Below are 14,625 nucleotides of genomic sequence, written 5' to 3'. Positions count from 1 at the left end.
CTTCGTTAATGGTGCGAACGGCCGCGCGCCTAGCGGATTTTAAAGAAAGTGGTGATCACGTGCGTATTATTTTCATTTGAATTTCAACAGAATTTCGTCTGCATTGCTCTTCTTCATAGTTTCATTTTCAAAATGGTTATATTTTCTAGAATTATTTAATAATTTTAGGAAATTTATTCCTGAACAATAAACTGAAAAGGTAAATTAAATTTTTCTCACATTTTGGAATTTTACTGTATGACCTTTATTATTTTTAGTTCTTTTTTAAACGTTGAAAATTCCGAAAAACAAGGGGTGCGTTCTGGGGGGCGATTCTGTAAAAAATCGAATGGTAATTCGATCTCGATACCCTATACCATGTCGAGATCGACTTCGACAATTTGCATTGATTTATGCTCATTCGAAATCTTTACCGAATACCATTCGTCGAGATCTCGAAATTCGAAATGTAGTTTTCGATCGAAAATTGGATTTCGAATATTTACAGAATAGGCCCCCTGGTTCGTTATTTAATTAGTTATTATTAGTACTGGAAAGCTAATTTAATAACTTAATACATACCATGATTGAAGATACTTTCCAAATCATGCATATTAATATCCAAGTCATCCATATTTGTATTCAAATTCATTTTTAATTAAATATATACGTTTTCAAACCCATATAGTACCTCACGTGTATCACATCTGATTTCTAAAACACGTGCTAATAAGAATAATGCTGTCACGTGTTTTGGTAAACTTTCACTAGTCTTTGGTTCGCACCAGCATTTTGATATACGTGGCGCCCTCCCGTGCTGAGACTTTACATGGTTTTAATTTCGTGCGCGAAATGTCCTTGTGAAACCTTTCTTAGTCTATGATCCGACACTCTGACTTTACGATACACGGGATAGCGCGAGTTTTTACTTTAACTGTTATATCTAAGAAATTATTTTTGAAATTACTATTTAAATATATTTATTGTAGATGAGCAGCCGGGTACGAATACTCAAGGGCTCCATAACCTATTTGGTCCTCCAGCTAATGAATGGAAGTCTGTCGAACAGAAAGGAAATGAAAATCGTTCAATAAGCTGGCAGTATAACTTAGCTCAAACCGAGGGTTCAAAGGTATGGGAAGACGTCACTTGGGAGTCTGGAACTTTGCCAAACGAACAGCAACCGAAACAGCGCTTATCCCGGTCTTTGTCTTCCAAGATGATGACAATTGGAATTACTCCGAGTCACCTTGCTCTCTCGTCGTCATCCACGTGGACTCCATCGTGGTCGTTGTCCCCAAGGAGAGTCCTTCCTTCAAACAACTCGCCACCTATCGAAAATTCCGTCATGGCAACTTTGGATCGTTTACCCCAGTCGGTGGCATCGCAAACTCCTTGGAAATGGTCGCCGTCATACGATCTTCCCTCGTTTCATCACTCACCGCTTTTTCCGGCAACGCAATACTTGGATTTGCCTACGGGTTCCATCGACTTTGGATCGCATTCGAAGTCCAATGGCGATGGTGGGGTTCACCGATACGCGAAAGACGATTTCCTTTGGCCGAGCGCTGTCCACGTCAGAAACAAAGTTAGGCCACCGCCTAAAAACGGAGATGTTCGAGTTCCTTTCATGACTGAGGATTATCCTTTTGGGCGTTTAGAAGAGCTAGAAAAGGAATTGCCAAAACTGACTAAAGCCAATAGTGAGTATATACTGAGAAACGTGAATGTAAAAATGCGTAGAACTGAGCAGCTAGGAGCAACAAACACAAGGAGAACGCAGCTAGCCTTTAAACACGCCATGGACTAATTAACACCGGGACACCCCGTTCCCATGTTATTCCTATAGGGAGCTCCGAAAGACCCTTGTTAAATGCTCTTCCTCTTTTTATTCCCCCCGACAGAATTTTACTCGGGTCAAAACGTCGCAAAAAGGAAACGGCTACCGCCATCTAGTATATAGTTTTCAATATCAAAGAATTTTGAAAAAAATAGCAAACGGTTCTATCTCTGTTTTTACAACGGTCTTTTTTTGCCGCAACAATACGTTTTATGATAGTTTTTTAGCATTAGATTATATTTTTATTGGAAAAAATGAAAAACTCTGTGTATGTAAATCGTGTAAAAGTGATTCAAGATACAGCATATGAGTGGAGTATGTTTTATACCATTCCCTAAACCCTAAATCATCATCATCTACAAAATAAAACCAATATTACAATAAAGAAATTCGGAAATTGATAGCGATAAAAAGGCTGTTTATTAAGCCTTGGTAAAGACTTACCAGAAATAAAATTGACATCCAATTATCTTTTTCCCTTTTTTTAGGTGGATAAATGAACATCGTTTCACAAGTTAATGAAGAAAAATTCATTTTCTATTTAGTTCAAATTAAGAAGGCAATTCAAGCTAATTTATATCCGTAAAACGAAACCGTATGCGCCACAACATGGTAGCCACATTGACTAGGTTTATGACTTGTTCATCCCCCCCCCCTTTTTTTCCTCCTTCCTGTTTGACCCTAGTTTTCCGTTAGTTCTTAACTATACCGCCAGAGCGCACATTTAACAATCGCCCAAGCAAATATTCGGGAACGGGGTGTCCCTGTGTTAATTAGTCCATGAACACGCTAACGAAGGGTTGTGTACGAATTTCATTGGACGAGCGTCACGAGCCTTTACGCTGAACGTTTTACGGGCGGAGGGGAAGACAATTTCCGAATTTTCCCCTTCCGACGGCAGTAGGCGCTAAAGCGTCTAGCCAATGAAAAACGTACACAAGAAAATCCACGACTTTTGACGGGTTGCGTTCTCCTTGTGTGGGGTGCTGTGTTTGTTGCTCCTAGCTGAGCCGGGGCGCAGCAACGTTCTGGGTACAGGGGCAATAACAGTTTTCTTAAGTTGGCATATTAGGAGTGGGGGAAGAAATTTCCATCCCCAATATTTTCTGCCCCGAATTCCCGGATCAAACTAAAGCGTTGGGTCATCTGGAATTGTACCTACTGACATCGCAACTAGTTACATCGTACCTAATGAATTCCGGGAAAACGAGGTCAATCTTAATCCTACGCTACTAAGAAACAATAAAAAAATGAAATAGAAAAAAAGAGCGGTGGAAGCTATTTATAAAAATAATAACAGGAAACTATAGAGGTATACACTTGGAATGTCTAGGTTTCATTGGGAAGGTGGTACGAAAGCGCGTCGAGAAAAAGGCGGGGCTTATCTACAGTGGCGGACTGGCCATAGAGTGAACCTGCCCGATGGCAGGTGAGCCCCAAGGACCGTTCATGAAGTGGGCCCCTCAAACATGATAGCGTTATAGTTGTTAAAGCTGGGGCCCTTTGTCTTCTGGCAGCCCAAAATTCATTGGCTCGAGGTTTGACGCGAAAAGAATGCGTCGTCATGGTAACAAATAGGCGATCTTCCCGCGCAAAAAAGGCTTATAAAACAATGGATTTAAAAACCTCAATTTGTTATCGAACTTAATATTTTGAAGTAATTAAAATGTTCTTCGCGAAAGAAGTGCAGTGATACCAAATTTCAGGTATTTGTATGGTTATTAAAGAGATAATCAGGTAAGCTAATAATATAATAACCAAGACTAGGCTTAGTGACGAGTTTTCGTCGAATTAGGGTAGCGAGGCGCGAGAGTTTTTCTCGTGAGTTTTCCCGCTTTAAGACACGCCCATTTCTACGAGCTTCATCAAGGCCGTAAAAATCTTCCTTGGCATTCCAAGTGTATACCTATATAGTTTCCTGATAATAATAATCAGCTATGCTAATACTCAAGGCACCACCTTAGGCCTAAGTCATCTACCGACTTTTAATGCCTATAATAATTGAATTGGGAATAATACTGCTAGAATTACAATTACGATTTCGGTTGCCATGGTTACGCGGGACCTGGGGGGCGATTCTGTAAAAAATCGATTGGGAATTCGATCTCGATACCCTATACCATGTCGAAATCGACTTCGACAATTTGCATTGATTTATGCTTATTCGAAATCTTTACCGAATACCATTCGTCGAGATCTCGAAGTTCGAAATCTTGTTTTCGATCGAAAATTGGATTTCGAATATTTACAGAATAGGCCCCCTGTTCTGATAAGACTGTACGAAATTCATCTTTATAATTAGGCGGTAGCGCCATCTATATTTTGTAAAGTTATATGGCTAAAAATAAATAATTATTAGGTAACTCACCGTAACTTTAGTGAAAAAGGATCGTGTTGACCAAATAAAATTATTTTCAAACAACTTCAAAGGTTTGTTTGTTACGAAAAATCATACATTTCAATTTCGCATCAGATTCGCGAAAAAATTCAATTGCAATATAGTTTCCACCACTAGAGACAGATGCCGCCACGGTAGAACAATAAAGTTGATATAGTCTCCTTATGGAACGAAATTGGTCCCGCGCCAGCCAGATTTAGTTGTTCCTCTATTTATTCCCAACTCAATGCCTATAATAGTCTTAGTCGATAATTCAAAATAACGGTCAAAAACGCCGCCGATCAGTTTAGTAAAATATTTTCGGCGGCGGAATCGTCGACCATTTTCGGTATGGAGATACAGGCCGGAAGGCAGGCAAGGCTGCCAGATTTCGTTCGATAGACCGAAAACGGCCAACTCTCTCAAATGTTTTCGTTTTCAAAACGAAAATTTTGCAGCGTAGCTCTCGACTTCTGACTAAGACTATTCAGGTGGCCGGGTTACAATGCGTAGGAGGGTTACGAGGGTGGTGGCAAACAGCTCTCTACACTCACTATTGCCGTTAACCTTTACACATTGGTTGTTTATTTCGAACTTCAAAATGTATATCTCGAAAATAAACTAATATATTTTAGTAAAAAATAACTTCTATAAACAGAGACACGAAGGCAATCTTCGGGATTTCAAATTTGGGCACTCCTAGAGCTAGAGGCCGATTAGGAGGAGTGATCATATATAGACAAATAAAACATTATCCAGGACTGCTATCCCATACCTTTCCCTGTACTAAGCTTTTCGCTTCCTCAACGTAACCCTCTTCTTGGGGGTGACAAGGGGGATGAATCGGATTAGGGTACCAGTGTTGGAAATAAGGCGGTGGCGTCGGTCAAAGTGCAGTTTATTTTGGGCTATGACCAGTCATTAAATGGAATCTGGGGGGTTCACTGGTCATAATGACCAGTTTATTTTTAATTAAAAGTATAATTCTATACCGAAAAGAGAAAATGATAAAAGCGTTGCGCTCTCAGCTTCTCACAGCCAATGAAAGTGCGGATTTTGACTTATTTCTACTCCTAAATCGAACGTATTTCCTGGCATCTGGCAGTAATGCATTTTGACGTTCCTCTGCTACAATCAGTCAGAAATGCGAAACATCTAGATCAATCATTAAGAATATGTTTAAGAAACATAAGCATAGAAGACATTGATGCCTATCCCGAAATTTCTTTATGGCTTTTAAAAACCAAAAGAAAGTCAGAAAGGAGTAAAACAGTTTTTATTCGAAGGACTAGAAGATGATGTAAAACTGTAAATACGGATAAGTTTTTATTCGAAGCACAAGAAGATAATGAAATATTTTTTAAAGTTCCTTAAGAAATGTGATAAATATCAAAGCTCTTTGGTTTGTGATAAATAAATATCATTATAGTTCCTAATCGCTATTAACTATCAAAAGTAAAATAAAAGAGGGAGGGAGATAAGTAGGGTAGAAAAGAGTGGTCATGACCAGTAAATTATTTTTTAAGTAGCCAGCAGGGGCGTGCCAACGTTTTTACGAGAGCGGGGGCAAAACAATGTTATAAGCACATACCTTGTTAAATAGGCTGCGTCCGAAAATATGACGAGAGATAGAAAACTTAACACAAGAGTGTCGCATGTTTAGTCGGCCTGTCAGGTTGGAAAATAAGTATTTTGGGTGAACAACACCTCTGAGCAAAGACTGCCCTGTGAAAAAGTAGCGGGGCAGCGCCCCCGTGGTGAAATAGAAGCGGGGGAAAGTCACTGCCACCGAGGTTGGCACGCCCCTGTAAGTAGGGGGTATTGTGGTCATATTGACCAGTACTTTTAAAAAGCTTATTTCCAACACCGTAGGGTACAATATCCGCTTGGTTTTCCGGTCGGTATTTGTCGGTTCTGAACGCGATCTGTTGGATAAAATATTCAACAGTCAAATTGGAGGTAATCCGCGTAGTGATTGATTCTTTTAACATTTAAGTTAAAATTGTCTAGTAATATTGGGAAAACTAAAAATTTCGTATTTCTTGGCCGTAATAATGATCCTCGGTATTATCACGCACCTCATATGGAAAACATAACTTTTGTTTCTTTTCCAAAACTAAAATCCAAACCAATTTATTTCCACCAATGGGTTAATTGGCTTCCAAAATACAAGCCCGGATTTTCGGTCAACGATGTATATTCGACGTATTTATGTTAAAAACCTTTAGAAGACGAGTTTTTGAAGAGGATAGCTGTCCTGGAGAATCCAGAGTTGCCAGATGTACGATCTGGATCGTATTTGTACGAGATTTAGCCGGTCGGTACGATATATGATCCGAAGGTGGGATCGTACGTCTATAATTCGATCCCGACATAAAATACGATCTAAAGTACGATCCGAGAATCAGGCCCGTATATCCGCCTAGGCATATTTAGTGATATATCAGCAGAGTTCCGACTTCTACCGTAGAATTAGAGAAATTCAGGCATAGCCTAGTTCCAGGGATCGAAGTAAGTGCATCTCGTGAAAGGTAGCCCGGTAGTCGTTGGTTTATAATAAAACGATTGATCTATAATTTCCATACACCGGACATCGTAAAATGTATTTATTTTTAAATCTTTTTATATAAATTTAAAAAAAAATTCCTAGTCACAGACTAGACTATTTTCGGGGAGTTTTCATGAATAGATGGGGTTTAGGAGCCGTACGATCCCAATTTTAGAAAATACGATCCATACCGTAGCTCTGTACGATAATCGGGCTTTCGGAATCTGGTAACGCTGGGAGAATCTTTTATTTGCGTATGGAGTGATCAACCTCTAGTAATAGGTTTAGTCAAGTTCAATTACCCAATAGCAGATTTTTAAGTCTAATAGTTGGCTGATATGCGAAATTGTGAATAATAAACTAAATTTATTTACATACCCAATATTGCGGTTTGTTCGAAAACGGCCACATTCTCTGCAAATTCGTTTTGCAGGTTTCGACTCGACGACTGTCGACGTACAAAGTGTTTTTGTTGCAAAAAAGTTCTGAGGTGTTTTCGTCCTTTTATTAGTCATTGCTGTATCACGCTTGTGAAAGTACATAGTAATAAAATACTATCCCTCGATATTACAGCAGTAAATGGGATCTTATTAAACTAAATTATCTTCAACTCGTTTCCTGCTCACTGTGACCTCGCTGCGTAACTGTGTTTGAAAATGGTAGAAAATAAATATATTTGGATAGTTTCCCAACGTCGGACATGTCAGTCCGTCCCACGATGAAGTTTAATTTTTCATATAGTAAAGTAGGGTACACGACTAAATAACAAGTAGAGAACAACCAGTAGTATATTGAGCTTCTATGATGTAGATAGTGTGGTCCAAATAAGGAGTGTGTCTTCGTGTGAATGTTTTTATCCAAATAAGTCTGTCAATTTGTTTAGTGAGTCACTGTCTGCTATTTCTTGCATTTTATACATTTTCCAGGTTTGATAAACGAGGGCTGAAACTGTCGTATTTTCGGAATGTGTTATTATGAATCATTTTTCAGAGGGGAGGGACAATTGCTTATGTTGCCCCCATGTCCCCCAGGTCCTACGACCCTGGAACTGACATTGACGAGTGGGACCTGGTAAAAAAGCTTAATTTCTATTAGATGGACCCGATATGCAAAACATTTGGACGAGTTATGAAAGTGAAAACCAGCTTTAAAGGAAGTATGAACGAATTTCACCTTTCTGTAACCAGGTTTAAGCAAAGCTAGTTACGTTAAAAACAAGTCGATACAAGTGTTTTTTTCTTTATTTCATAATCCCTTTAAGAAAAATATTGCTTTAGGAAAATGAATGTCGAACGTAGTTGGTTAATTTTGATTATGAATTGTAGTTACCTAGCCAGGCTAATCCGGTAACCTACCAAATAAAAATATTTTGTCTAGTGATCCTTACTAAAAGCGAATGGGTTTTATGTTTTATCGAAGAGTTTACTGACCCAAAATGTTGGGTACGTTCGGTAACGCTTATCAAAAACATCGATTAGTAATCGATTATTGATGCCAACATTTTGTTACTGTACGATTTTCGCGTTTCCGATTTCACGTCACGATGGGCATCCGATGCTCATAAAAAAAACCATCTCGGAGAGAAGGATTTTTGATGTCTTGACGTCAAACGCGACAGTGTTTACATTTTAGCTGGGGTATAAGTTAAAATTATACAGCTGTAGTTTAATCAACAATTCTACTGGTTTGGTCAAAGGCCTATCATTTAATTGGAATGCCTCAGCTACTGCAATGGCCGTTACAACATTAGTGGTGCTAGGAAAATGAAAACTCGGTTAGCTTGAATCCTCCTAGAGTGGTGTAGTCGTAAAAAAAAAGAACCGGGGCGCTACCTGGGTACGTCCAACTTCAATTTCAGCGTAATCGAAGTTGGCTGTACTTGCCGCTATAAATGTACGTCCAACTTCGATTTCCGCGCGTAATCGAAGTTGGCTGTACCGGCCACTATAAATGTACAGCCAACTTCGATTTTTAGCGTGTTCGAAGCTGGCCGTAGCAAGGTAACAAATTTTGTAATAAATTCACACACCCTTTATTCGAGAAAAATGATTTACGAAATAGAAGCAAGGCGCGCCCTGGAAAATTGGAAAAACCAAGACGGGGCGAAGCCCTGCCTTTGAAAAAAGCACCGGGGGGACGCCCTGGCCCGACTACACCACTGCAACAATAAAGAATATTGTCGTCAACAATTTCCTAATGTCATTATTATTGAAAATAATATGTTTCACTTCCTTCGATTTTTGGGGTCCGTAACATTTGTAGCCACCATCTTTAAGAACAGCAAGAAATAACACAGTTCAGTAACTTCTTACGTCTCTATGACGACCAGCGCTCATCAATCAAACATCAAGTATTAAACGATTTTCCCCAGATTTGCGTTACTGAACGTACCCATTGAAAGGTCAATTTAAACCTTTATTTTTCTTTAAAATGCAAAATTATGATAATTGGGAGTTCCTTTCACGAGGCATGGAACGGGAGGAGCAACCTAAAATTTGAACGGAAATTTTCAAATGATTCTGTGGCACTTGAAGCAGCTAGCTTTTGTAGTTTTATACGCTATTTAATTTTTTTTTCATTCCACCAGATGACGCTCTAAATGAGAAAAGAATTCGTTTCAACCGCGTGTTGCCAACTTCGGCGATGTGTCATTTTTGTCTCCGGAATAAGGAGAGCTTGGGATTTGCGAAAACTCATTGCGTGAGGAATTCGGTGACCGGGGAAGTGACTTGTCCCATTTTGGCCAGTCACGTCTGCGAAACGTGTGGAGCGACGGGGAAAAAGGCCCACACTCGAAGCTACTGCCCTCGAAACACTGACACCAGGAATATGGCCACCCTTAATGATACACCCAGGAATTCGACGGGTCTCAGAAATAAGCTTCCACTTTTTAAATATCTTTTTTTGTAAGCAACATAAGGCCCAAAAGTGTGTCAGAACGTTATATTTTTCATCGAGTGCTCCTCGCGAAGTAATAAAAGAGGAGACAGGGCGTTTTAGGACATCTCTGTCAGACTATACGTACGCTAGATAAGCGAAGCGTATATTATATGGTCTTTGGTGCGATTAAAGATAATTAGATCATAGACCAAAGATAACGATTACACAATCTTTCCTTATAGTTGGGTTTGTAGTCTATGATGAAACACACTTTTGGGCCTTATGTCACTTTTGGGTTTAGTATATACACCTTTTCTTATTTTTTACTGCAAAAGTATTGTACAATGTTACGTTTTTTAACTTAATTTTGAAATATTTTGTTTACTCGAGGCAAGTGGACTCAAATATACTTGTACTTTATTCATGGTTATACGGTAAATCTTGTAAGAAATAAAATTAATCTTTCATTTTATACGAACAGTATGAGATTTTTTTTCAAAGCGCAATCATGCTAGGTTACTTAATAATCGAATATTTACTGTAGGTTTTGGAAAATAAAATCAGTAGCGTAGCCAGAAATTTCTAAACGGGGGCAGACTACGTAAAATTTAATGGGGGATGAAAATTTTATACAGTCGAAACTACGTTTACTAGTGACCCCCTTTGTTTACGCCACTGAATAAAGTTTCTAACTTAAGAAATATTCCCGGTTTCAATTTAAAAAATGGGTTTCTCAACTTTACTATGAGGTTGAAAACATCCGCCAAAAACCCTCAAATATGAAACTCACACTAAATGTAAGTAATTTTATAAAATTTAATATAAATTTCTTAGAAATTTTAAATAAAATTAGGGCTGGTCAGAAGGAGTTGAAAGATAATACCTCTACCAAATTATCCACTGGGAGGAGCCACTAATACAATCGCATTCCAACCTCAAATTGTTGCTTCGAGTGTATTAAAGGTTGGAAGAACTTGGGTCCTCAAAAGCCGTTTCCAAAACCCCTGCAGTGGGCTTTCCCGCGATATCACCTCTTGACTGATCCATTATTTCCCTTTCTATCGTTAACGGCGCGAAGGACAGTCATAACCCCAAATGACCGACTAAACCACCGACCAGAAAGGTTGGATTTCTTCAAAATCTGGAGATTTTTCCAAAATCCGACGAGAGATCCGGCAAGAAATCCCGAAATCCGACAAGAAATCGAGAAATTGCAAAATCCGATGAGAAATCCGGCAAGAAATTCCGAAATTCGACGAGAAATCCGGCAAGAAATTCCGAAATTCGACTAGAAATCGAGAAATTGCAAAATCCGATGAGAACTCCGGCAAGAAATTTCGAAATTCGACGAGAAATCGAGAAATTGCAAAATCCGATGAGAAATCCGGCAAGAAATTCCGAAATTCGACTAGAAATCGAGAAATTGCAAAATCCGATGAGAAATCCGGCAAGAAATTCCGAAATTCGACTAGAAATCGAGAAATTGCAAAATCCGATGAGAACTCCGGCAAGAAATTTCGAAATTCGACGAGAAATCGAGAAATTGCAAAATACGATGAGAAATCCGGCAAGAAATTCCGAAATTCAACTAGAAATCGAGAAATTGCCAAATCCGACGAGAAATCCGGCAAGAAATTCCGAAATTCGACTAGAAATCGAGAAATTGCAAAATTCGATGAGAAATCCGGTAAGAAATTCCGAAATTCGACGAGAAATCGAGAAATTGCAAAATACGATGAGAAATCAGGCAAGAAATTCCGAAATTCAACTAGAAATCGAGAAATTGCCAAATCCGACGAGAAATCCGGCAAGAAATTCCGAAATTCGACTAGAAATCGAGAAATTGCAAAATTCGATGAGAAATCCGGTAAGAAATTCCGAAATTCGACGAGAAATCCGGCAAGAAATTCCGAAATTCGACGAGAAATCGAGAAATTGCAAAATCCGACGATAAATCGTAAAAACCGATGAGAAATCCCTAAATCCAGCGAGAAATCGAGAAATACGACGAGAGATCCCGAAATCCGTTAAAATTTTTTAATAAATCCGAAATCCAACAAGAAATCTTGAAATCCAGCGTTAAATCCCCGATTTCAAAATCCCGTACACATTTTGGCTGGATGTCCGACCCTTCGTTTCGACCATTACTCAATTTTGCGGGGGGTCTAAATTCGCGCACGAGAAAATGGAATCTCTGTTCTCGGCCTTTAAGCAGAATTAGATTGGAATACTGATAAGTTTGATCCATACTAGGAAATTGGATCCAGTAGAAAACTAAATTCAAGTGAAAATGAATGATTAAAAGCAGCAGAATTTAAACTCTTGTTTCTATATCACCTCTCGAAAACCATAATTATTTCCCACGCTGCACAGTGGGGCAAACTGAGCGCAAACCTGGTCAAAATTAATATCTCAAAAACCGTTTCCTGTACTAATTTAAAATTTTTGTGACACTTAACACGTGTTGGGGACAATTAAAAATGATAACATCGATGACCTTGAACCATGTCTTCAAGGTCATTGAAAAATCATCTCGGGAATCGTTAGATTTAGAAACTTCGTTCCAATTAGAAAGTTGTTCCTCATCATATTTAATGTCTGAATAACTTTAGCCCGAATTCATTTGATCAATTGAGAGCCGGAAAACAATTTGGTCATCAAGTAAACAATGCTAAACTGTTTACAATAAAAAATTAATAAATCCAAAAATTACGTAAAAGAAATTATCCCATTGACTTAGCATAGTTTTAAGTTGAATCGACGAACTGCAAAGAAAATAAATTTTCGATTACTTGGCTTTCTTTTTTACAAAATGGAATCATATCAAAGCCCATTTAGCATAATATGTGGCGAAGAACACTTTTCTAATTGGATTTTTTTTGAATATCCATTATGGTTCTCAACATAAATTTTAGAATATTCGTGAACAGAATATATGTTATGTCCGATTCATAATACCTTTCCGGTAGCCAGTTTAGCATTATTTACTTGATGACCAACTGGTTTTAAGTGTGACATGTTTTTGCTTTCAATTGATCAAATGAATTCGGGCTAAAGTTATTCAGACATTAAATATGATGAGGAACACCTTTCTAATTGGAACGAAGTTTCTAAATCTAACGGTTCTCGAGATAATTTTTCAATGACCTTGAAGAAACGGTTCAAGGTCATCAATATTATCATTTTTAATTATTCCCCAACACGTGTTAAGTGCCACAAAAATTTGATATTAGTACAGGAAACGGTTTTGATGTTATCGCCATGGATCGTTTTTAAATTGGACACCCTTTTTAATTTCATATATCTATTGAAAATCTGTACAAAAAATAGAAAATAGGCAAATATCGGCAAATTTTTAATCGATATTGTGATAAATAATGAACATTCATGAACTTAAATCAGAAACGGTTTCTTAGTCTACGTAAATTCATAACTGAAAGTCACATTAATTCTAAAAGGAATATATTAGTTAAAGACCTCTAACGTCGTTTTCCAGAATTCCCACTATTTGAACTACGTGGCTTTGTATAATAGTTTCATAACTCTAAAATATCGATATCTACTTGGTATTGATATTTCCAAAACCAAAGACTGCAAAAAAATATCTTCACCTTTTAAATCAAGTCTGAGGAGCCTGGTGGAGAATATAATTTTGCAGTCAAAAATCAAACACCGGTAAATTGTGCGGTGGTTTATAAACAAATATTATATATAAAAATAAAAATCATACTCGTGATTGTTTTGGACTTTTGGCCAGGTTTGGGCTCAGTTTGCCCCACTGTGTGCAGATGAGTAGCAAAGAGTTCCTTTTGGGCATGTTTGGGCTCAGTTTGCCCCACTGTGCGCCGGGGAGTAGCATAGAGTTTCTTTTGGCCAGGTTTGGGCTCAGTTTGCCCCACTGTGCGCTGGGGAGTAGCAAAGAGTTTCTTTTGGCCAGGTTTGGGCTCAGTTTGCCCCACTTTGCGCTGGGGAGTAGCATAGAGTTTCTTTTGGCCAGGTTTGGGCTCAGTTTGCCCCACTGTACGCTGGGGAGTAGCAAAGAGTTTCTTTTGGCCAGGTTTGGGCTCAGTTTGCCCCACTGTGCGCTGGGGAGTAGCAAAAAGTGTCTTTTGGCCAGGTTTGGGCTCAATTTGCCCAACTGTGCGCCGGGGAGTAGCAAAGAGTTTCTTTTGGCCACGTTTGGCCTCAGTTTGGGCCACTGTGCGCTGGGGAGTAGCATAGAGTTTCTTTTGGCCAGGTTTGGGCTCAGTTTGCCCCACTGTGCGCTGGGGAGTAGCAAAGAGTTTCTTTTGGCCAGGTTTGGGCTCAGTTTGCCCCACTTTGCGCTGGGGAATAGCATAGAGTTTCTTTTGGCCAGGTTTGGGCTCAGTTTGCCCCACTGTACGCTGGGGAGTAGCAAAGAGTTTCTTTTGGCCAGGTTTGGGCTCAGTTTGCCCCACTGTGCGCTGGGGAGTAGCAAAGAGTTTCTTTTGGCCAGGTTTGGGCTCAGTTTGCCCCACTGTGCACTGGGGAGTAGCAAAGAGTTTCTTTTGGCCAGGTTTGGGCTCAGTTTGCCCCACTGTGCGCCGGGGAGTAGCAAAGAGTTTCTTTTGGCCAGGTTTGGGCCCAGTTTGTCCCACTGTGCGGCGGGGAGTAGCATAGAGTTTCTTTTGGCCAGGTTTGGGCTCAGTTTGCCCCACTTTGCGCTGGGGAGTAGCATAGAGTGTCTTTTGGCCAGGTTTGGGCTCAGTTTGCCCCACTTTGCGCTGGGGAGTAGCATAGAGTGTCTTTTGGCCAGGTTTGGGCTCAGTTTGCCCCACTGTACGTTGGGGAGTAGCAAAAAGTTTCTTTTGGCCAGGTTTGGGATCAGTTTGCCCAACTGTGCGCCGGGGAGTAGCAAATAGTTTCTTTTGGCCAGGTTTGGGCTCAGTTTGTCCCACTGTGCGGCGGGGAGTAGCAAAGAGTTTCTTTTGGCCAGGTTTGGGCTCAGTTTGCCCCACTGTGCACTGGGGAGTAGCAAAG

The 14,625-nt window shown here is 39.5% G+C and overlaps 1 protein-coding gene across 1 annotated transcript; it reads left to right on the top strand.

Moving 5' to 3' along the window:
• Window positions 1-967: 967 nt before the first annotated feature.
• Window positions 968-9,731, top strand: LOC149947867 (uncharacterized). The gene is made up of 2 exons (XM_090171925.1): window positions 968-1,682; window positions 9,332-9,731. Exons 1-2 carry the CDS (start codon window positions 1,199-1,201, stop codon window positions 9,652-9,654), a joined length of 807 nt encoding a protein of 268 aa, XP_090028051.1. The 5' UTR covers window positions 968-1,198; the 3' UTR covers window positions 9,655-9,731.
• Window positions 9,732-14,625: the final 4,894 nt, after the last annotated feature.

Source organism: Leiobunum rupestre, chromosome 4 (assembly GCF_980474605.1).
Source record: "Leiobunum rupestre chromosome 4, qqLeiRupe1.1.hap1, whole genome shotgun sequence".
In the NCBI taxonomy this organism is placed as follows: Eukaryota; Metazoa; Arthropoda; class Arachnida; order Opiliones; family Sclerosomatidae; genus Leiobunum; species Leiobunum rupestre.
Note: the sequence above shows the minus strand (reverse complement) of the source record. Positions and strands in the feature narration are given on the sequence as shown.